This window comes from Caretta caretta, chromosome 11, assembly GCF_965140235.1.
Source record: "Caretta caretta isolate rCarCar2 chromosome 11, rCarCar1.hap1, whole genome shotgun sequence".
NCBI classification, from domain to species: Eukaryota; Metazoa; Chordata; order Testudines; family Cheloniidae; genus Caretta; species Caretta caretta.
Window position 1 is genome coordinate 75963464 of NC_134216.1, and position 24189 is coordinate 75987652.

The window sequence follows — 24189 nt, forward strand, 5'->3', positions numbered from 1 at the left end:
AGAAAGACCTGGCAAGTCCCCAGAAGTCTCACTGCCACCCTGTGACATCATCGACAAACAGCACATTTGTGCCGGGGCAGCGGTGATCCTCTGGGTCAGAGGAACAAAGTAAGGACTCAGGAATAGTGGCCAGGGTCGCAGTGCTAGACACAGCGGCGGGGGGAGGGATTGCGTCGGGGCAGCGAGTGGTGAATGAAGGACAAGAGTTTAATATTTGGGGAAAAAAAACTGTAAAATTAAGTGCAACTGAACAGAAATAAAACTGGAGCGCAGGTTCTGAAGCAGCAAGGCCTGGGCAGGAATTCTGTATGAAAGGGCTGGAATCCCCCACAACTCCAGAGCCCCAAAACCTCTTCTCCTTCCCACTGACCCACCCTGCTCCCTTCCTGGGTGCCCTTCCTCCACAATCCCATTCTTTCCTCCCACTGCTCTCAGCCCACTCCAGCACATCTACTCCCCTTCTCCTCCCCTCCCACTGCTCCGTTTCCCTGTCACCCATGGACTCCTGAGCGACAACCTCCTACGCTCGCCTATCAAAACATGGGCTCACCTGACTGTCATGCCGTCCATGTACCTCGTAGTTCCCCTGTTTACTGGACTGTATCTAGAATTGTAGCAGCTGCAGAGAGACCCCGTCAAATGAGGAAAGGGGTGAACGCTCTAGTTATTCATTACTTTTAATGCATCCAATAAGGATAAATTAAACTAAATTTTATAAATCATATTTTTTCAAAATGGCCAACATTAAATACACACACGCCCAGAAATGACACCGGGGAAGGACATGAAGCAAAAAGCCAGGCATGGAAACTTGCCAAAAATTACAGGCTGAGTAAAGGTCCAGAGTTATTACTACTCGGGTTCTGTAGAGACCCCACAGCTTCTAATAACCAGGGCAATGGAATCCTTACCCAGTGAGGCCACAGCAGCATAGTTCTCCTGCATGACCTCCCTGTAGAGGGCTCTCTGAGCAGGGTCTAGCAGAGCCCATTCCCCCTCCGTGAAGTACACAGCCAGCTCCTCGAAGGTCACCGACTCCTGAAAGAACAAGCGTCGTCCACTCAGAACCTGCTACCCAGTGACAACACCAGTATTCACAGGAGAGCAGGGCCAGTAAAATGAATAAATGAATAAAAAGAAATCTGAGGAGGTTCAACAAGGACAAGTGCAGAGTCCTGCACTTAGGAAGGAAGAATCCCATGCACCGCTACAGACTGGGGACCTACTAGCTAAGCAGCAGTTCTGCAGAGAGGGACCTGGGGATTACAGCGGACGAGAAGCTGGATATAAGTCAGCAGTGTGCCCTTGTTGCCAAGAAGGCCAATGGCGTATTGCCAGCAGATCGAGGGAAGTAATTATTCTCCTCTATTTGACACTTGTGAGGCCACACCTGGAGTTTTGGTCCCCCACACTTCAGAAGGGATGTGGACAAATTGGAGAGAGTCCAGCCAAGGGCAACAAAAATAATTAGGGGGCTGGGACACATGACTTACGAGGAGAGGCTGAGGGAACTGTGCTTATTTAGTCTGCAGAAGAGAAGAGTGAGGGGGGATTTGATAGCAGCCTTCAACTACCTAAAGGGGGGTTCCAAAGAGGATGGAGCTAGGCTGTTCTCCGTGGTGGCAGAAGACAAAACAAGGAGAAATGGTCTCAAGTTGCAGTGGGAGAGGTCTACATTGGATATTAGGAAACACTATTTCACTAGGAGTGTGGTGAAGCACTGGAATGCGTTCCCTAGCGAGGTGCTGGACTCTCCATCCTTAGAATTTTTAAAGGCCCGCTTGACAAAGTCCTGGCTGGGATGATTTAGTTGGTGTTGGTCCTGCTTTGAGCAGGGGGTTGGACTCTATGACCTTCTGAGGTCTCTTCCAACCCTAATCTTCATGATTCTATGAATGCTCTGGGAAGGACACAGTAACAGAGTCCAATCCCTATCCCACTCACAGCAGCCAGGAAGCACCCAGGTAAGGGGAGAAAGAGAGAGCCCCTTCTCCCTGCCAGGAGACACAGGGAGCAAGGCCCTTCACATTTATCACATACCTAGTAAGCAGGGGCTGGTACAGGAGATGGAACCCCAGCAGGGTCCAGGGACAGTCCCTGGTAAGAATCCCAAAACCCTAACCATAAAAACACAATAGATAGCAAATGGAGGAAAGGGGAAGTCAAAAGGAAAGAATATAAGTCAGCAGCTTGGAATTATAGAAAATTCATAAGGGAAGCAAAGGGGCAAAAGGGAAATCTATGGCCAGCAGAGAAAAGTACAATAGAAAGGATTTTTTAAAGTATATTAACAAGAAAGTATCTTAACAACGGCATTAGTTCATTACTATGATAGAATTATCAGTAATAATACACAGAAGGCAAAAGGGTTCAGTGAATATGTTCTGTATCAGAGGAAAAAAACAAACAGATGATACAATCATATTGTATGATGATAATGACACTCTTTACATTCCAGTAACAACTCATGAGAATGTTAAACTGCAGCTACTAAAGTTAGACATCTTTAAAATCAGCAGGTCCAGACAACTTGTATCCAGAAGTTTTAAAAGAATTGGCTGAGGAGCTCACTGGATCATTGTTGTTGATTTTCAATGGGTCTTGGAACACTGGGAAAACTTCAGAAAAATGGAAGAAAGATAGTCCTGTGCCAATATTCAGAATTTGAAAAGGGGATGACCAGGTAATTATAGGACTGTCCATCTGACATTGATACCAGGTAAGATAATGGAGCACCTGATAATTGCACTGATAAAAGATTAAAGGAGGGTAATACAATTAACACCAATCAACATAGGTTGAGATCCTAGCAAACTAACTGCATAATTTTTTGGATGAGATTAGAAGTTTGGTTGATAAAGGTAATAACACTGATGTAATATACGTGGATATCTGTAAGGCATTTGTCTTGGTACAGAACAATTCAAAATTAACATTGCACACATGAAATACATTAAAAAGTGGCTAACTGATAGGTCTCAAAATGTAACTGTAAGTGGGGAACTATGGTTGAGTAGGTGTGTGTCTAGTGGGATCTCCTGGCTCTGTGCTATGTAACATTTTAATCAATGACCTGGAAGACAACATAAAGTTGTCATTGATAAAGTTTGCAGATGACGCAAAGATTGGGGGAGGGGCAAATAACTAAGTGTATCGGTAGGTTCAGTCTTCAGCACTGGGAGTTTGGGAAGTTTTCCCACGTCTGGCCAGGGGGGTTATTTCCTGCTCCACAAACAGGGGAAGTCCCACTCCCAACCCCCATGAGCCTGTTCCTTGAAAGCTAGCCCCAGAGTCAACCAGTTCCAGCAGAATGGTCGCACCCTGTCCCTTCCCTTTCTCTACCTTGTGTATTTCCAGCCCCGCTCCTCCCACCTCCAGCAGCTCCCATCCTCCTGTGCATTTACTGCCCCTCTCCCTCCCGCCAGAACCCACCACCAGCTCCCAGACAATCCCTTACCTGAGCCAGCTCCACTGACGCCATTTCCTTTATGCTGGGAAGATCTGGAGCAAAATGTGGATGTTATTCTGCAGCCTGTCAGGGCGAAAAGGGCAACTGGAGTGATTTCAGAAGGGGTTTTGTCCATTTCACATTCTCTATTCATCCCAGGCTTTCTCCCTGCAAAGACACATTCTAGGTTCTGCTGCACTGAGAAACTCTTACGGTACGTCTACACCAGACCGATACAGCTTTGGATTTCCTACTTTTGAGAGGTTTGAGTGTTACTGAACTCGACCTGCTGGAAGGGCTCAGGACAGCACTGGGCACCCTTAGCGCTGCATTAATGAAGTTTTCAGTGAATATGGATGTTCAATAAACAAACAGAAAAGGATGGTTCCCCGCCCCACCTGCCATTCACAGGCCCTTGGCCTGGCAACTTGAAGGGGGAAAGAAAGGTGGATGGAGCTGAGAGGTTCCCTGGAAGTCGGAAGGGGTAGCAGCTGGGGATGACTGACAGTGGAGTTGGGGGGAGCAGGGTTGGGTCATGGAGTGGAGTGGGGTGGCAGCTGGGACTGGGTAACCTGGGGCTGCGTGGTCTCCATGTGGGAGATTTGCTTCTCCCTTCCCCTCACGTGCCCCTTCCATGCTCTGTTGCCAGCAGAGAATGGGCACCCTAGGGAATGACTCAGGGCAACAATTCCCTACCAAACCAAGGACAAAGCACTGCAGATCCAAGGGGTAGAAAACACCCCAAATCTGAGGAAATATTAAATTGACACCAGAGAATTAGAGAGAAAATGGGGCAAAAGCTGAATGGGGAAATTGTCAATAATTTGAGAGAAAAGAAGAAGAAATCAACATAGATTTTATATCCATACTTGATAATTACAGAGAAGTGACAAAATCACAGGGGATTTCATGCTCCCTTGCCCCTGTCATTTATGACTGCTCCAAACTCACACTGTCTCTCCCTCCATCTCTGTCCTTCCCCGACCCTTCCCTGCCTGGAACCTCCACACCCCAGACACTCAAAGGAGAACCCCACAAAGCCGGTCTCTTCCCCTCCTCAATCCCGTTTTGCCACTGGGCAGCTTGTGGCAGGAGATCAGTGGCTTCAGTGCTGTTAAGGCAGCTCAGATCCCACCCACAGGTGCATTGGGGGGAGGGATAGCTCAGTGGTTTGAGCATTGGCCTACTAAACCCAGGGTTGTGAATTCAATCCTTGAGGGGGCCATTTAGAGATCGGGGGCAAAAACTGGGGACTGGTCCTGCTTTGAGCAGGGGGCTGGACCTTTAGATGACCTCCTGAGGTCCCTTCCAACCCTGATAGATTATTAACAAGAAGTAGCAGATTCCCAGGAGCTGTGAGATCCGAGGATCCTGGTGACATTTGTGCAGAGTCACTTTTCTGACCATCCCCTGGTCTCGCTCAGTCACCTGGAGTCTCCAGCTCAGCAGTTGGGGTTGGCAGAGCCTGGGGCTGCCTTAGGGGGCTAGTTCCAGCCACTGGAGAAAGTCCCCCCCGGACTGGGCAGGGAGGAGGTTTTAATGAAGGTCTATCCACAGCACAGACCCAGGGCTCAGCCTGGGCTCCCAGAGCACAGGGGAGGCAGCACCATCCCACCCGAGAAACTCAACCCTGACCTTGAGTAAAGAGAGACAGAGAGAGCAGCCTCCCCTCCCTTAGCAACAGCCAGAGCCCTCTGGTGACAGCAGCTAAGGACACCACTTCCCCAATCTTATCCGCTCCCATGTTAATCCAGAGTCACTCCTTTTCCTTCCTTGCAGCAACTCTGGAGTCAATGAGACCAGAAATGTGACACTGGGGAGGGGAAGATGCAAAAATCTGTTTAAACACATCCTGGGAGGGAAGGTTCCAGGCCTTCCCCCCTGCCCCACTCCCCACATCTGGGGCAATGACTTAGGGCAACTATCTTCCCTCCAAACCCTGAACATCCTACAGTTCTGAAGGGGGAGAGAAATAAAATTTGTGGTGATTTTATATTAGTATTTGATAAATGGAGAGAAAGTTATCACTGCCCCCGACCGGTCACTCACACAGGCATCAGGGAGCCCTGGCCAATGCTGCTTTAACAGGAGATGGGAGGGGATGTAGGAGCCAGAAGAGTCAAACTTCCATGCCCGGTCACTGGCTAAAAATGGCCACCATGGACCCACCCCAGAGGTGGCTGGGTCTCAGCACTGCAGGAAGAGACCCCTCATGGTGACCGTTCACCACGGGCTCTGGGGACCCTTCTGGTGAAAGCAGCTATCGGAACGTGAGGAGTTAGTACAGGAGGACGGAGTATCTCAGCTGCTCTGGGCTATGCCTGGCAGGGAGAACAGGGACCCATCCACACACAGAGCAGGCCCCTCAGGGGAGTAAATGTCTTGTCTTGCACGTCTTGTCTCGCACCGTCTGGGGAAAGGAAATTTAGTCAGGGACCGGCCACATCTCCTATTAGCAGCTGGGAGACACCGGATAGCGTGATGCCCAGATGGTGTGAGGCCCTGCCTGGGATGTGTATCTGAAATGGGGTAAGTCACTCTGATCAGCCACCCTCTGGATTTTAATGGAGATAAAGGGGGAAGCAGATTCTCAAATGTGAGGGGAAAAGTTGATCACCGGGGAATTTAACTCCTCTGCAACCTCCACTATGGACAATGACTCAGGGCAACAGGGTCTCTCCAAAAGGGAGAAGGGACTTCACGTGAAAAATATGGGGAACACTTCAAAGCCGGAACACTTCAAAGCCTAAAAGGATTTTTTTAAAATTAATAATTGATGAATTATATGGAAATGGTAACATCAGAAATGTGGTAACAGTGTTCAGTAATTAAAAAGAAAAAAGAAAAGGAGGACTTGTGGCACCTTAGAGACTAACCAATTTATTGGAGCATGAGCTTTCGTGAGCTAGCAAATATGAGAAATTTACCACAAATTAGAGGAAAGTGGAAAAGTCTGAGGGATTTTATATCAATAGTTGATACAAGATAAAGAGGTAAAATCTGAGTGGACTTCATATCAATATTTGATCATTAGGGAGAGAAAGAGAAAAATGTACAAGGATTTTATATTAATCAATATTTAAGAATTTAAGAAAATGACATCTGAGGAGATTTGAGGTTAACATCAGATGATTAGATGGGGAAAAACTCAGGGGATAATAAATCATCGATAACAAGAGAGAAAATGGGGCAAAACATTCAGGAATTTTGCAGCAATATTTTAGAACTGAGGAGCAAATGGGGCAAAACCGAAACATTTCCTAATACAAGTGAAAAACACCAACATCTGAGCAGACTTATTGATATTAAAGAATTGGAGGGGAAAGTGGGCACGTTTAAGGGGATTTGTGATGGGATGTACCTGGCCTTTGCAGCTCCCTACAGCAGACCCCCACGATCCTACTACATCCCGCCCCAGGGAACGGCAAAGGTGGGTCCTCTGGGCCTCTCTAGGGCCGACCCAGGCCTCCCAGAAGCAGCCACTCAGAGGCCAGGAGGCTCAGAGAAAAGGAGCGGCGGGCACAGCAGCTCAGTCCCTGGCTGGACTGAAGGAGTAAAGCAAGGGGGCTCTTCCCTGGCCCGGTGCGAGAGAAGAAGCGGAGGAGGGCGCCCCTGCGACAGGGCTGCAGATGGAAGGGCCCCGTAGGAAGAGGCCCAGGGAAACAGCAGTGACGGCCTGGAGCGAGCAGTACGTGGCCGCTGTGTCGAGGGTCCCCAGGCTGGAACCTGGGGCAGTGGCTGGGCCTGGGTTCCCCTGGCAACAGGGAAAATGGTGTAAACCCCAAAAGGGGACAGGCCTCGTTTGGGAGCCTGACCAAAGGGCTGAATGTCCAGGGCCGGGAGCTGGGGCCGAAGCCCGAGCCGGGGAAGCAGACTGCTTCCTGGGGGGACTCTAATACCCCGGCAGGGCTCACTGGGACTTTGGCCTCGGCCAGGCCACGGAATTGCCCCCGTGCGGGCCCCGGCTCCTCCCTCCCTCCCCCCGGAAGGTCCTGGCTGCACCGAGCTGGGCAAATCCAGCGCAGCTCACACGCTCTCTCCGCCCTGTCCCGGGGCAGCCCCGGCCGGCGCAGGCCCAGCGCGGGAGCAGACCCCGGCCCGGCCCCTCGGTTACCTGGTCTCCGGCCCGGGGCGAGGCCCAGCCCCGCGGGGGAAGCCCGCTCCGGCCGGGCGCAGCAGCCGCGGCCCCGAAGGTCTCCCCGTGGCCCGGCCGGGGCTGGGGACCCGCTCGGCCCTTTGTTCTCCCCAGCGCCGCCCGCCCGCTCCCGCCTCCCGGCCCCGCCCGCTCCGCGGCTCCAGCCCCCCGGGCCCCGCCCGCAGCAGCTCCCGCGCCGGGCACGGCGGCTGGGGAGACCTCGGGCCGGGGCCGGGGCCGGGCAGGAAAGTGCCTCTGCTCGCCCGGCCCGTCCCCGCCCCGCTCCCCGGCCGGGGCCGCCGGTCCGAGCGCTGCTGCCGGCGCCCGACACGCGGGGCCGGGCCGGGCCGGGCCGGCTCCTGCGGCTGCTCGGTCCCGTCGGCTGAGGCGCCGGCCCGGGGCTGGGCACGTGCCCTGCTGGCCTGGGGCCCCGGGGAAGCCCGGCGGGGCGGGGGCAGACTGGGTCCCAGGAGGGGCAAACAGCTGGGGCGGGGCAGGAGAGGGGCCGGGGGCAGGAGCCGGGGTGAGCATGGGGCACAGGCACCGTCAGAGAGGGGGAAATCCGGGGGGCAGAGAGGGTAAAAGTGCCCCAAATGGGGTGACCCATCTGCACTGGCTGACAACACGGGTGGGTCGATGGTTCCGCCGGCCTGCAGTGTCGGAAACGACTCCCCAGAGCAATGTGATCCCTGTAGCAGTTAGGGAAATGTAAGGTAGAAAACTGCTGTTGTCAGAGACGGCTGTCTGCTGTAGCAAATGCCGACAGACAGCAGTTTGTCCCCTGCACTCTTGTGTTGGCCCCTGCACTCCTGGCAGGACTGAGTGTTATCTAGACCATCCCTGACAGGTGTTTCTCCAGCCTGCTCTTAAAAATCCCCAATGATGGAGATTCCACAACCTCCCTAGGCAATTTATTCCGGTGCTTAACCACTCTGACAGGAAGTTTTTCCAAATGTCCAACCTAAATCGCCCTTGCTGCAGTTTAAGCCCATTGCTTCTTGTCCCATCTTCAGAGGTTAAGAAGAACAATTTTTCTCCCTCGTCCTTGTAACAACCTTTTATGTACTTGAAAACTGTTATCATGTTTCAATCTTCCCTCATAGGTCATGTTTTCTGGACCTTCAATCATTTTTGTTGCTCTTCTCTGGACCTTCTCCAATTTGTCCACATCTTTCCTGAAATGTGGCGCCCAGAACTGGACACAATACTCCGCTTGAGGCCTAATCAGCGCGGAGCAGAGTGGAAGAATTCCTTCTCGTGTCTTACTTAAAACACTCCTGCTAGCGTATCCCAGGATTATGTTTGTTTTTCTGCAACAGCGTTACACTGTTGACTCATGTTAGGTTGTGGTCCACTATGACCCCCAGATCCCTTTCCGCAGTACTCCTTCCTAGGCAGTCATTTCCCATTTTGTATGTGTGCAACTGATTGATTGTTCCTTCCTAAGTGGAGTACTTTGCATTTGTCCTTATGGAATTTCATCCTATTTACTTCAGATCATTTCTCCAGTTTGTCCAGATCATTTTGAATTTTAATGCTATCCTCCAAAGCACTTGCAACCCCTCCCAGCTTGGTATTCTCCGCAAACTTTGTAAGTGTACTCTCTATGACATTATCAAAATCATTAATGAAGATATTGAACAGAATCAGACCCAGAAGTGATCTCTGCGGGACCCCACTCGTTATGCCCTTCCAGCATGACTGTGAACCACTGATAACTACGATCTGGGAACGGTTTTCCAACCAGTTTTGCACTCACCTTATTGTAGCTCCATCCAGGTTCCATTTCCCAAGTTTGTTTATGAGAAGGTCACACGGGACAGTATCAAAAGCTTTACTAAAGTCAAGATACACCACATCTACCACTTCCCCCCTATCCACAAGGCTTGTTACCCTGTCAAAGAAAACTATCAGGTTGGTTTGACATGATTTATTCTTGACAAATCCATGCTGACTGTTACTTATCACCTTATTTTCTTCGAGATGTTTTCAAACTGATTGCTTAATTATTTGCTCCATTATCTTTCTGGGTACACAAGTTAAGCTGACTGGTCTGTAATTCCCTGGATTGTCCTTATTTCCCTTTTTATAGATTGGTACTATAATTGCCCTTTTCCAGTCTTCCATGACTTTTCAAAGATAATTGCTAATGGCTTAGATATCTCCTCAGTCAGCTCCTTGAGTATTCTAGGATGCATTTCATCAGGCCCTGGTGACTTGAAGACAACTAATTTGTCGAAGTAATTTTTAACTTGTTCTTTTCCTATTTTTGCCTCTGATCGTCTCTCATTTTCACTGGCATTCACTATGTTAGACGTCCAATCAACACCAATCTTCTTGGCGAAAACCGAAACAAAGAAATCATTAAGCACTTCTGCCATTTCCACGTTTTCTGTTATTGTTTTTCCCCCCTCATTGAGTAGTGGGCCTACCCTGTCCTTGGTCTTCCTCTTGTGTCCAATGTATTTGTAGAACGTTTTCTTGTTTCCTTTTATGTCCCTAGCTAGTTTGATCTATGCCTTGGCTTTTCTAATTTTGTCCCTACATACTTGTGTTATTTGTTTATATTCATTCTTGTAATTTGACCAAGTTTCCACTTTTGGTAGGGCTCTTTTTTGAGTTTTAGATCATTGAAGATCTCCTGGTAAAGCCAGGGTGGCTTCTTGCCATACTTCCTATCTTTCCTATGCAGTGGGATAGTTTGCTCTTGTGCCCTTAATAATGTCTCTTTGAAAAACTGCCAACTGTCGTCAATTGTTTTTCCCCTTAGACTTGCTGCCCATGGGATTTTACCTACATGGAATGTAATGGAAAGCATGGGTAAGAAAATGCTTTGTTGACCCTCACTGCTTGCATAGCCTGCCACCTACTCTGGTTCAAGGTGCAAAATTCAGATGTGGAGCTATGAGCAGATCACAGGATTGGGAAAGGGGAAACCAGGGGCCCAAAGTCCCATCATTTACACTAGTATTAATCTCAAGTAACTGTACTGAAGCCAATCGGGTCACACTAGTGTAAAAGTCAGTATAAGTTAGAAAAGAATCAGATCCTGGGCTTCTATTCCTGGATCTAACACAGACATTCTGTGTGACCTTGCATTGAACACAGTCCTCACCTTTGCTTTAATAATGGGCTTCTGAAAGCTCCCAGAAGTCCCCTCCAGCACATTTTTATAATTTTGAGCCAGTCTCTGAGTCTATATTTCCTCAGCTGTACAATGGGAATAACAACAAATAGGTAAGTGCTATCTCAAAGAGATATTGTAAGGCTAAATACACATCTGTAAACTGTAGAGAATCTCAGATGGAAGGTGCAAAATATTACCTGGATATCAAACTCCCCATAATTCAGGTGGGGAGTGGTGCTTACTCTTGCTTCCCATGGGATCTTACCTACCAGCTCCCTAAGTTTGCTAAAGTCTGCCTTCTTGAAATTCATTGTCTTTATTTTGCTGTTCCCCCTCCTACCCTTCCTTGGTATCATGAACTCTATCATTTCATGATCACTTCCACCAATGCTGCCTTCCACTTTCAAATTTTCAACCAGTTGCTCCCTGTTTGTTAAAATCAAATCTAGAACAGCCTCTCCCCTAGTAGCTTTCTCCACCTTCTGAAATAAAAAATGGTCTCCAATACATTCCAGTAACTTGTTGGATAATCTGTGCCCTGCTGTGTTATTTTCCCAACAGATGTCTGAGTAGCTGAAGTCCCCCATCACCACCAAGAACATAAGGTTGTTTTTATTTGCTGACTTGTCCTAATTTGTTAAAACTTTACAGTGGTGTGGGATGGAAGCATAAAATGTTCGGCTTCCAAACGACCCAGCCTGGATTCATTGTAGTGGGATGCCGGACGTGTGGAGGATAATTTAAACTCTTAAATTCCTTAAGGTTCGCTGTTAGGATATAGATATTCAGGTCTGTCTGTAAAGGCCTATACTCCAAGAATTTAGGTGTATTCTTATCACTTGGCTAGTTAGAGAGAGATAAAAGTAAGAATCAAAATCACTGTCTGCTGGTGTAAGGGCCTTCTCTTACTGTGATAGTCTGAGGCCCTGTTCTTAGGCTAAGGCCTTTGGCTAAGCAACAGGCAGACATAAACTGGGAAGCGAACGGTCACATGTTCACATTCCCAACTAGTCACATTGAAATAAGGTGATATTGGGCTGTTAGGAATACAATCCTGTCCTCATAGAGCCTGTCACCTCCAGAGAAAGGGAAATGCCTAGAAAATGGAAACTTAGTTTGATAGCATCCTGTCTGGCAAGAACTCACTTATCAATAGTGAAATCCTCACTTCTGTATTGTTTTGTCATTATTGTTCCCACTTTGCTATTGTTTGTCTGTATAATCTCTGTCTGGTTCTGTGATTGTTCCTGTCTGCTGTATAATTAATTTTGCTGGGTGTAAACTAATTCAGGTGGTGGGATATAATTGGTTACATAATCATGTGACAATATGTTAGGATTGGTTAGTTAAATTTCAGGAAAATGATTGGTGAAGGTAAAGCTAAGCAGAACTCAAGTTTTACTGTATAGTCTGCAGTCAATCAGGAAGTGAGGGGGTGGGTGTGTGGGTGGGGGAGATGGGAACAGGGAATGTGGGTAAGGAAATTGGAATCATGTTTGGCTAAGGGCAGGAATGGGAACAAGGACACAGGTGTAAGGCTCTGTGGTGTCAGAGCGGGGAAGGAGGACACTAAGGAAGGAAACTGGAATCATGCTTGCTGGAAGTTCACCCCAATAAACGTCGAATTGTTTGCACCTTTGGACTTCGGGTATTATTGCTCTCTGTTCATGCGAGAAGGATCAGGGAAGGAAGCGGGTGAAGGAATAAGCCCCCTAACATTCGCCTTCAATATACGTCTAGGCTGGTGCGATCTCTGGCCGTTACAGTTCATCAACTCGGCAGGCAGGCGCAGGTAGCAACGCACTTGTCCTGTTGCCTTGACTGAGAAGGGTTTCTGATCAAAGGGAGCGTAGACTCCAGCCAGTTCCTGGGGTAATGTCTCATTGGGGATGCAAGGGCTTGGTCAGAAAGAGATTTTGAAGTCTGTAGGGTAAAAATGAGCCAGATGGCTTTGTCTCCATGCAGCTATATCTTATTCTCTTGGGGTTGGGTAGAAAGGAGAGAGAAGTATTTTTCATTTCCTATTTCCCTTACTGAAGGCCAGCTAAACTCACCTGAAATTTTTCGTGGCAGAAGCAGTTCCTATCTGTTTATTACAGGGTCAAAACCTGGCTGCTATCACACAGAGGCATTAGTGGTGGTGGAGGTGAGAAGAGGGCCAAAATGCCCTTTCCTTCCCCCAAACACTCCCATGCATGTGGAAGCTATAATGTTGCTGCTGCCTAAATACCGTGATGGCAGACGGGGAGGGGCAGATGGCCCGGCCAGCTGTTCTGAGCACCCCAGAGGAGCCAGGCACTGTGTGGAGTGTAAGCTGCTACACCTATTCTGTACTGGTAAGGGCAACCCTCACTCCCCAGGGCTCCTGGTGGCCCCAGAGCTTCCCCGGCTTCCACCAGCACAAACACCGCTCCTACGACCGCTGCCTGAAGATGTACCACCGTCTCCTCCTCCATACCCTTGCTCAAGCTTTAGAGCCATACCTGAGCCTGCAGTTGGTAAAGTGCTCATGAGCTCTATAAAACATGGCATAGGATGATTATAACTGTTGCTACTGAGGATCTCAAACTCAGACAAAGCTTGGTGAGGAGGCAAAGAGTTCGAATGAAAAACTGACGTGGAGTTTTCAGTGAGGTGAATAGCTCTTTAGAGGTTCAGGCTTCTCCCACAATCAAATGAGTCAGCGAAGCAGCCTAGCAAAATAAACCAACCTACCCTGCTATTTACATTAGGAGGAGAATTGATGCTGAATAGTGCAGTTGAGAGAATGTGATATGAACAAGTATCGCACAGAAAATATATTTCACTGCAGTGCTTTCCACAGAAATTAGGGTGTGAGTTCAAAAATACAGGGGGAGTGGTGAGGACCGATGAGGGGCGAAAGTGTAAGGGCAAAGGTGGGCTGTATGGCACCCATAGTAAAAACTGAAAAATGTTTCACAACCATTTTATTAGATTTAACTCATGCTTTTAAATCATCACACAAATTACAGTTGGCTATACAAGCCTAATATGAAGCTCTGTACCTATATCCTCCTTGGTTTCTTGTAATTTTGCACAAGTCTGATAATGAATTTCTCGAATGCAGTGCATTCATTTTTGGTGGCTTCTCATGTGTCAGGGACTGCCAGTCCTTCATGATATGCTCATGATCAGGCACAAGGTGATTTCTTTCAGAACACAAAATTCTATTCAATGAGGAAAAAGAACGCTCAACTGTAGCTGTTGTGACTGGGAGTAGAAAGAGATGAATTCCTACTTCTTTCATCCCAGGAAACATAGCACAAAAATGGGTCAAACCATTAGCGATGACAAAGAAGAAGTTGAAATCAAATCTACACTCGTTCATTGTATGATATTCCACTCTGTGTTCAAATTCTCGATATACTGTCCTGATCACATGGCAGCCCCATTGCTGGTAGTGCCTCACTCCACTCAACTGTCGGTGTTTTATAAGACAGGCATCTGTACAAGCTACGTAAAGGTTGATGGAATCCAAAAGTTGTTGTAGAGATGTAAGAATCAAGTTAGTGTACTTTACTTTTTCAGCTGGCTTAACAAACACTTCTTGTCTTCATTTAAGGAGTTAATATAAGTGCCCTAATTAATCAACTTCTGAACTGAAGTCTTTGCTTCTTCCAGTACATTTTCAATGGATATCTCTCTGACTGATCCAAGTGTAGCTTCCATTGCTGGACAGAGATCTACTACTGTTGTAGCAGATGCCTGGATGGCATTGTTTCATGACCCAAGTGGTTTCAACAGTAGACTTACAAGAGAGAAAGGCAATTGTCTTCTCCGAACTTAGCAGCAAAAGTAGTCCACTAGCCTCGCTACTTAGATCTGTCCCATCTCGGTAGAAACTTTCCAAAGCCAATAATAATGGTTGCAGTAATTTTAAGACAATAGCCAAGGACCGCTCATGAGAAAGTCAGTGGATTTTCCCAGGTTGGACTAATTTGAACTTCTGTCCCAATGTATCTTCTGTCCCAATGTATATTTTCCAAGACGTTCAGTCCTTTTGGACTCTTGCTGAAAAAGTGTATAACGAAGACATTAAATGTATAGCTTTTTAAATGCCTTTTTAAGATCATGCAGCTTGTTCTAGCGCTAATTGGAGTAGATGGCCTCTGCAGTGTATTTTGGAGAGATTAGCGTTACACTTTTCTCTGAGCAAAGCTTGTACTCCACTATGCCTTCCAGAGAAGTTTGCAGCTCCATCAAGTGCACAAGCAGCCATCTGTTTGGGGTTCAGTTGACAAGCATTTAACTCTTCTAAGACGTGGTTGTCACAGATGCAGCCGGTGTGTCTTCTGTAACCTGAACATCTAGAAGTTCATCTACTGATCTACCACTGATATCGAGATAACATACGCAGTGACTTAATACTTGACACCCATTTCTATCGGTGCATTCATCAGTCATGTATGCACATTTTCTGAATGCAGTGAGAGAGTTCTTCACTTTTTCAACTGCTGAGTCTTTCACTGTTGCACCGCATGCTTCTAGCCAGTCAGCTGAGTTTCTTGCAGAAAGATAGTGTGCATTTGCTGGTCTTGGTTGTAACCAGCGTCCAACTTCAGGATTATCAAATGACAATGCACTTAACATTGGCCTCCAGTTTGTAGTGTGTGGTATCTCTTGCTTAAAGAGAGAGGATGATGTGACAGCCATGTTTGTTCCCATAAACTGTGTTGTGTCTCCAGCATTCTTAACAGCCTCATTAAGTAGTTCTAAAATTGGCTTTGACAATGACTGGCTTATAAGGCTTTCTGCATGTCAATGCAGTCCCGAGGATTGGTGTTTTGCAGCCTTTTCACAGAATTTGTCGGCATTGGCTTTGCCGATCAGCCTGGCAAACCAAAGTTCCTCCTCTTTTACTATATAAATCCATGGTATGCTCACATCTTGAATACTACGTGCAATCCTGATCACCCTATCTCCTAAAAGATATATTGGAGTTAGAAAAGGTACAGAGAAGGGCAACTAAAATGATTAGGTGTATGGAACAGCTTCCATATGAGGAGAGATTAAAAAGACTGGGGGACTTTCCGGCTTAGAAAAGAGACTGTAAAGGGGGGATATGATAGAGATCTATACAATTTTGACTGGTGTGGAGAAAGTGAAAAGCTCCCTCACATAACACAAGAACCAGGGGTCACCCAATGACATTAATAAGCAGCAGGTTTAAAACAAACAAAAGGAAGTATTTCTTCACACAACGTACAATCAACCTGTGGAACTTTTTGCCAGGGGATGTTGTGAAGGCCAAAACTAGAACAGGATTATAAAAGAACTAGATAAATTCATGGAGGATATGTCCAACAGCAGCTATTAGCCAGGATGGACAGGGATGCAACACCAAGCTCTGAGAGCCTCTGTTGGCCCGAAGCTGGGAGTGGATGATAGGGGGTGGATCACTCAATAATTTCCCTGTTCTGTTAATTCCCTTTGAAGCACCTGGCATTGGCCACTGTCAGAAGAGTACAGGGCTAGATGGATCAATGGTCTGACCCAATGTGGCCATTCTTATGTTCTTATGTAAAACTTAATTATAATAAAAATGTTTAGTTTGGAAACTCCCAAGAGCAGCCAAAATTGATCACTTGGGCAACACAGCTCTGTCTGCAGGATACCTAGGCAGAGTAGCTGAGTTCGTGTAAATACAGTTGGGTCCTGAAGCCTTCCTCCTCCCTTGGCTTGTTGTTAGCTGTCAGGGGAGAGCTCATTCTGACCTTGCTTACAAATCATAATGTTAAATTATAAGGCTGGACAACATTGCTGAAACGAATGCACCAACATTTTCAGCAAAAACAACAGCTGTGTGAGGAAGCTAGTCTTTATTCATACTTTTCAAACCTATTATAAAATACTTGTACTTGAAAAAGGAGCATACATTTTTCTATGCTTTTAAAGTGTGCATTAATGTTTCAGTTTCAATTCAAATGTCCAACCAATGACTAAACTGGCAACACTGCATGTGACTAGTTGACCACTGGGGGGTGTTGGGGAAGTTCAGGGGAGTCTAGGGGAGGCCCGGTTTCACTGAATTAAGTCTCCTGCTGGAGCATCTCAGTCGGTTCCATCAGACAAAGAGGAGCTGCAGTGACTAGGCATTCGGATGCCTGTGTCTTTAAGAACCCAGCCCTGGGAAGCCTGCGCTGAGAGGTGCTGTCTGTGGGAGGGGAAATAAAAAAGCCCCTTTGCTCCCCACACCCTATCATAGAATCTCAGGGTTGGAAGGGGACCTTCGGAGGTCATCTAGTCCAACCCTCTGCTCAAAGTGGACCAATCCCCAATTTTTGCCTCAGATCCCTAAATGGCCCCCTCAAGAATTGAACTCACAACCCTGGGTTTAGCGGGCCAATGCTCAAACCACTGAGCTATCCCTCCCCCCAAACCCTGGTGACTCAGTCCAGTGGGGTAACTGTTACCTCCTCTGCCCCTGCCAGTGCCCTCTGTCACCCTCTGGCAGTGCCTCACCCCTGGGATTAACCCCAGCTCCTTCCCCCGCCATCCCTGATTTTGCCTTCAGCCCCTCTCCTAACTTGACCTCCAGCTGCTTGACTCCCCTGACCAGTCAATGTCCATCCCCTGCTCAGACCCTGGTCACCCCCCTCCTCCGATTTTCCCCTTTGAAACCCCCCGTAGAAAGCAGTCTGCAGAATCTTACGGCTAATAAGGGCAGGGTGAAGGGCAGTGGCTTCAGGAGATGTTACTGAGCATGCTCAGTTCACGTGAGCATGCTCAGTCCCCCGTAAGTAGCACATTCCTACAGGGAGCAGTTTCCTGTACCACACCTGGGCACAGAGCCGCATGGCCTGAGAGAGCCTGGCTGGGAGGCAGCAGCAGCCCACTCCCTGCCTCAGCTCAGGTGCAGGGGGAGGGGACTCCAGCTCCCTTGGCCCCTGTCCCCATAGCAAGGCCTGGGGGGGGGGGGCAGCCTGCTGCCACCCCAGCTGCCAGGGACAAGGGCCAAGTGGGCCAGAAACATGCTGTAGGGGGGAGAGGGGACTCTGGCTTGCTCACCCCGTCCCTGGCAACTGGGGCGGCTGCCCCACACCCGGCCCTGCTGCAGGGACAGGGGCCAAGTGAGCCGGAGCGCGCTCCCTTCCCCGGAAACCGAGCCCAGGCTCTCAACGCCAGGCTCTCTCAGGCAGAAGCGGCTCTGTCAGGCAGAGCGGCTGCCAGGGAGAGTGGGTCGAACTTGCGTGGGGGAGGGAGGAGGCACAGGGAGAGAAGGACAGAACCCCCTGGGCTCCTCCCCGCAAGTAACCTGGGATGGGGAGAACGCAGTGTTCCCAGGCTGGGTGGGGGAGCGGGGGTTTACTCGTCAGGGGAGACACGTGGGGCGGTCACATGTCTTTCCCCCCCTTAGCTTGTGCCCCCCAGTCGTAACTTGCTGCTGGGGGATGACGACCGTAGTGGCAGTGCAAGGATTGGATTTAGCCCTCTGAGTTGGAGATAGAGGGTCCACTGGCATTTAATAGAGGCTCTGGTGTCTTAACAGGGCACATCAACCCCCCTCGCAGACACTTTGCCTCCCCAGAAGGCTTCCTTGGTATATCCCCAGCTGTGCGGCTCCCACCTCCTTCTGAGCATAAGAAGGGTGGCTGGGGTTAAAATAATGGAACCATGAATGGTGAGACATATGGCGGGCTGGGACCCTACCTGTGGACTTTCCCATGAGCAGGAATTCCCGTTCACAAGCCTGACATCATCTCCTGCCTGGAGCGAGTAGAGGAGCCCTTTGTCCCAGCTGCCCAGGGCCTTGAGGAACCAGAGACCCTGAGAAGCATCTATACAGATGCGGGATGGGATAAAGCACCTATGAACCCACCAACGAATGAAATTAAATGTTGGGACCCTGGGAAAGCGGCGTGAGTTCCCGCAGCACTGCCTCCTCTTGTGAGCTCTGCAGAGGCAGGTCTCAGCTGGAAATGTGCAGTGTTTGCCATCCCATGGCTCTGAGCAGCCCTTTCTGCCTGGGGGGATTCGCCCCGTGAGTACCAGAGAGTTGTGGAGCCGTAAAACAAAACATAAATGAAGAGTCCTGAGGCTAGAAGGGACCATTACGCCCATCCAGTCTGGCCTCCTCAATCACCCAGGCCAGAGAAACTCCTCTGGAGAATCCTGCATCCAGCCCAGTCATTAGTGACTGAGCCAGAAAGGATCTTAGGGATCCAAAGAGAGAGAGAGACCCATGCAGCCTTCCCCCCTCCCGCCCAGCCCCCCCCCCCATCACCTTCCCTTCACTGTTCCCTTTCCTAGTTGTCCTCGCCCATCTCCTCCCCTCGGCAGATGGATGTTGTGCATTCAGCTCTGGGGTTCATGCCCTGGGAGCAGTGGTTATCGGTGACACCCCTGTGTGCAGTTCCTATTCCTGAGTTCCCTGTCTTCCACTCCCAGGGGACAGCTCAGGCCCAGACAGCCTCTTTATCCCAGGTGATGACAGGATTGTGTCTCCAACTCGAGAGTCCTCACCTGGGAATCCCAACTAGAGAGCAAGCAAAGCAGTGGGCACCCTCTGGAGCTGCACAGAGAGAAGCCCCATCCGTGCACTGACTGTGGGGGACGTCACAGCTGATGTTGCATCAGAGACACCTCTTACAACCTCAGGGGTTCCTCTGGGGAAGGCAGATCAGCACTGCATGTTGCTAACGCTGTTGCAAGCATCACAAAGCATTTTGGGGAGGGTCAAAGGCGTGAGTGAAGAGTGAAAGATTCTTTTGCAGGCTGGAAGAGGCCAAAGAGGGAAGGAGAAAGACAGCAGAGAACGGATTAACTCAACACTGCAGCTAGCAAGCTCAGTCCAACGATAAGATGTTGGCCTCAGCCCAAGGACGCTGCTCACAGCCGAGAAAGACAGGGGCGTGAATGTGCCCAAACAGCCGTGACAAAGAAAAACCCAACTGCACAGACCTGCAAGGCAGCGAGGCCAGCAAAGAAGAAAACAAGGTCTAAGACTGCAGAGATTGAAAACACCGGCGAGACCGCAAGAGGGGGAGCCGAGCCTTGCGTCCCTGGAGCCGGGGTGTTTTGAGAAAACTGAAGACACCATGGAAAGCCGGTTTGGACTGGCACAGAGGGCACCAGGAGCAGAGGTCCCTGAACGAAGCACCCACTCCAAGGAGCCTGGAACTTAAAACCCTCCTGAGAGCTGGAGCAACTTGGAGATCACAGCGGACCCAGACAACCTGTGTGCACAGGACAGAACTCCCGTCCACCCTTCCCCCTTTTCTTATGTTACACCCAGGCCTGGCCAGCCTCGGGTAGTGCCTGTGTGGGTATGAAAGTGGGTTAGGGCTTGGGGCACTAACGCTTTCTTCCTTCCTCTGAGTGACGTGGGGAACACCCCCCGCCAGCACTCTCTGCTGTCATTTTATTATTTTATCAATAAAGCTTTAAAATTTAGACACTTGATGTGTTACATCATCTCCTCTCTTAATGATCCTGTGGCCTCAGACTGATCACCTGACAGATTGGTCACAAAAATCTGTCTCACACACTGCTTGATACAAACCAGCAGTGCCACGTCGTCTGGGCCCACGGGGCCCATCCCACCAGACATGTTCTGCATCACACGCCATTCGAGGCATGTCGGGTAAGCTGTGAGTTGTGGGATTGGGGGAAGGGAGCACATTCCTGGGGTGATTAATTGCTTGGGAATCATGTAACGGGGGACATTGGGATAGAAACCAGAGAGGATTCCTGGCTGCACCAGTGGCCTGCTGGGTGACCTTGGGCAAGTCACTGCCCAGCTCTCTGCCTCAATTTCCCTATTGGTAAAATGGGAATAATGTTACTGACCTTTCTAAAACACTTTGAGGTCTAGTGATGAAAAGCACTAGATAAGAGCTGGGTCTTATTACTATTTTTATTTTATTACTAAGGAGCAGCAATGATGAATAAGCCCAAGATGCTTTGGTGCCAGTGACCATGACTTGATTACATTTGTCATGTGCAAACAGAATAATGTCCAAACCAGTATAATTCTATCTACACTGGTGCTCTAAAAGTTTCACAAAGCTGAAAACAGTGATGAGTCAAATGAACAGGGAGAAAGAATTTAATCAGAAAATTCTAAATGATATTTTGGAGTTGTATAAGAACATTGTGCTAGATGCCCCAAAAGCCCAAATTCCCCAAGCTAGAAAGAAGGCTACACAGGTGGAGGAAAAAACAAACAACCTTGGTGAGAGGAGAAGTGAAAGCAGCTATAAAAATATACAATATGTAACATATGGGGTGAAATATAAATTAGACGCTAGGGATTGTAGAAAATTGCTAAGGGAAGCAAAAGGACACAAGGAGATTATCGATGGCCAGCTGAGTTAAAGACAATAAAAACACATTTTAAGAATATTCAGAACAAAAGGAAACCTAACAATGGTATTTGTCCATTACTAGGTGGAAATAGTAGAGCTGACAATAATAAAGTAGAGGAGGCCAAAGCATTCAATAAATATTTAGATAATGTATTCATGTTATATGATGGTGAGAAGTACTTTCTATTCCAAGAGTGACTAAGGAGAATGTTAACAGCAGCTACTTTTAAAGCAGCAGATCCAGATAACTTGCATCTAGGAGTTTTAAAAGAGCTGGCCGAGGAGCTTGCTCGCCCATTAATGCTGATTTTCAATAACTCTTAGTACACTGGGGAAGTTCCAGAGGACTGGACGACAGCTAATGTTGTGCCAGTATTTTAAAAGGGTAAATAGGACACCCTGGGTAATTGTAGGCCTGTCAGACTGGCATTGATCCCAGGCAAAAGAATGGAATCGTAGATATCCACCTCAATCAATAAAGAATTAAAGGAGGGTAATATAATTAATGCCAATAGCACGGGTTTATAGAAAATAGATCTGCTCAAACTCACAAATTTGGTTGATAAAGGTAATAGCACTGATGTAGTGTACTTAGAATTCTGAGAGGCATTTGACTTCTTAACACACAACATTTTGATGAAGAAACTAGAACAGTGTGAAATTAACATGCTAGCACCCACTAAGTGAATTAAGAACTGGCTGGCTGACTGGTCTCACAAGGTAGCTGTAAACTGGGAATCCTCATTGATGGGTGTTTCCCCAGTAGGGTCCCACAAGGATCGGAGCTTGGCTCTAGGCTGTTTAGCATTTTTATTGATGACTTGGAAGAAGGCAAATAGCGTCACTGATAAAGTTTCAGATGATGCAAACATTGGAGGGATGGTAAATAACGAAGAGGACAGGTCACTGATACGGAGCAGTCTGGATCACTTGGTGTCACGGAGTCCCTGGGCGATGCTCTGGAACTGCTCCCCATGAAGCCAGTCAGGACTCTGGGGCAGTCGCCTTTCTGTGAGCAGCCTGTCTTCAGGACACACAGCTCACACAGCTTCCACCTTCCTGGGTCTGACCTCGGAGAATTCAGCATCCTCTGCCCCTCCGTGCGCTTCCCCCAGCGAGTCCGCTCAGGCGGGGCTCTTGGGGAAGCCAGAGGGTCCTGCACCCCAACTTCGCAGTCAGACGTGACTCTCAGCCAGCCAGTAAAACAGAAGGTTTATTAGACGACAGGAACATGGTCTAAAACAGAGCTTGCAGGTGCAGAGAACGGGACCCCTCAGCTGGGTCCATTTTGGGGGGCAGTGAGCCAGACAACCACGTCTGCACTTCACTCCATGTCCCAGCCAGCCCCAAACTGAAAACCCCCTCCAGCCCCTCCTCCTCTGGGCTTTGTTCCTTTCCCGGGCCAGGTGGTCACCTGATTCCTTTGTTCTCCAACCCTTCAGCTCTCACCTTGCAGGGGGGGAAGGGCCCAGGCCATCAGTTGCCAGGAAACAGGGTGTTGGCCATTCTCTGTGTCCAGACTCCTGCACACACATGCCCTCTAGGGCTCTGCAATGATCATACACCCTTACTCCACCCCCTAGATACTTAAGAACTGCCTAGGGGAAACTGAGGCACCCCCACACTATTCAGAGGAAACATTAAGAACAGTCCCACTTCGTCACACTTGGTAAACGGGGCACAACCAATCAATATGTGTTTTAATATGGCCAAATGTAAATGTCCAGGGAGGAAAAAAGAATGCAGGTCACGCTCACTGGATGGGGGCCTCTATCCTGGGAAGCAGTGACTCTGAAAAAGACTTGGAGATCATCTTGGACAATCAGCTGAGCATGAGCTGCCAATGTGACACTGTGCCAAAAGGCCTAATGTGATCTTTTGATGTATAAACAGGGGAACCTTGAGGAGGAGCAGAGAGGGTATTTCACCTCTGTGTTTGGCACTGGTGTGACTGCGGCTGGAATCCTGTGTCCAGTTCTGGTGCCCACAGTTCAAGAGGACATAGAAACATTGGAGAGATTCAGAGAAGAGCTGCCAGAATGATGAAAGGATTGGAAAATCTGCCTTACAGTGAGACTTAAGGAGCTGTGTCTATTAAGCTTATCAAAGAGAAGGTTAAAGGGTGACTTGATCATAGTTTCTAAGTACCTGCTTCGAAGCAGAAATTTTATAATGGGCTCTTCAATCTAGCAGGCAAACGTCTAACAAGATCCAATCTTTGGAATTTGGAGCCAGACAAATTCAGACTGGAAATAAGGCACACATTTTTAACAGCCAATCATTGTGGCAGACTCCCCATAACTGGCTATTTTTAAACCAAGCCACACTCTGAACTGTTTTGTAATGTATTGTGGGAGAACTTGTCTGTCCTCAGCCCGTGTGTGGAAGTGTTTTTAGCCCACTGTGAGGTTCTGTACCTCAGGGGAACACCTTACACCCATATGTTCATCCTTATAAAAGGATTGTGTCGTATCCAATGCAAAGGTTGTCATGTTGGGTGTCTTTGGAAGGCTCATGATGCACTGAGCATTGTTGTTATAGTAATGTAATGTGTAAGGTTGTAATTTCATGTATATAGTTATGAGGCTGAAAATGTGGCCTCATGGTTTAAAACATGCCCAGGCAAAACTGTCCAAGAGCAGAGGGGCAGTTCACACCCCATCAGGGCATGTATGGGACAAACCCAGCTCAGCCTCATAGGAACAAAGGACACTGGCCTACGCAGCAACAAAGGATCTGTTGGACTCTCGAGTGAGTCACCCCCCTTACTTTAGTCAGTTTGGGAGGGCAATGAAATAATGCTCACCTGACTCTGAAGGGGGATGGCAAAGCCAAGAGGGAAGAAAGAACATGATAAAAGGGAGAGGCGTTTGCCATGCTCTTCCTCTCTCTTCCACCTCCATCTACAGACATCACCACACCAAGCAACTGAAGTGCTGATCAAAGGGGAGAGCCTGGCTGAAGGGCAACCGGCCAGCCTGTGGTGAAAGCATCTAAGTTTGTAAGGACACTGAAAGTGTTAAGATCAGGGTGGATTTGATTTAAATCACTAGTAAGGAAGACTTGATTCATCATGGATTTCTACATAAAAGTGCATTTTTGTTGGTTGTTATAACCTTAATAAATATTCTTCACAACTCAGAGATAGATG

The 24189-nt window shown here is 48.3% G+C and overlaps 1 protein-coding gene and 1 long non-coding RNA gene across 5 annotated transcripts in view; one reads left to right on the top strand and one right to left on the bottom strand.

Moving 5' to 3' along the window:
* The window catches only part of LOC125629642 (uncharacterized), a 42749-nt gene extending 34836 nt beyond the window's left edge, over window positions 1–7913 (bottom strand). For 2 of the 4 annotated variants that reach the window (XM_075118187.1, XM_075118184.1), the window contains exons 1-3: window positions 7563–7725; window positions 3458–3532; window positions 912–1038 (exon numbers count right to left, since the gene is read on the bottom strand). In XM_075118187.1, the coding sequence (XP_074974288.1) occupies window positions 912–1038; window positions 3458–3481 (151 nt within the window). In that variant the 5' untranslated portion in view covers window positions 3482–3532; window positions 7563–7725. Of the gene's footprint in view, window positions 1–911; window positions 1039–3457; window positions 3533–7562 lie in introns of all 4 variants that reach the window. The other 2 variants (XM_075118186.1, XM_075118185.1) reach the window with 2 other exon arrangements.
* On the top strand, window positions 6783–12344 carry LOC142068589 (uncharacterized). The gene is made up of 2 exons (XR_012664470.1): window positions 6783–7136; window positions 8687–12344. It is a non-coding gene; the product is annotated as an uncharacterized LOC142068589 (long non-coding RNA).
* Window positions 12345–24189: the final 11845 nt, after the last annotated feature.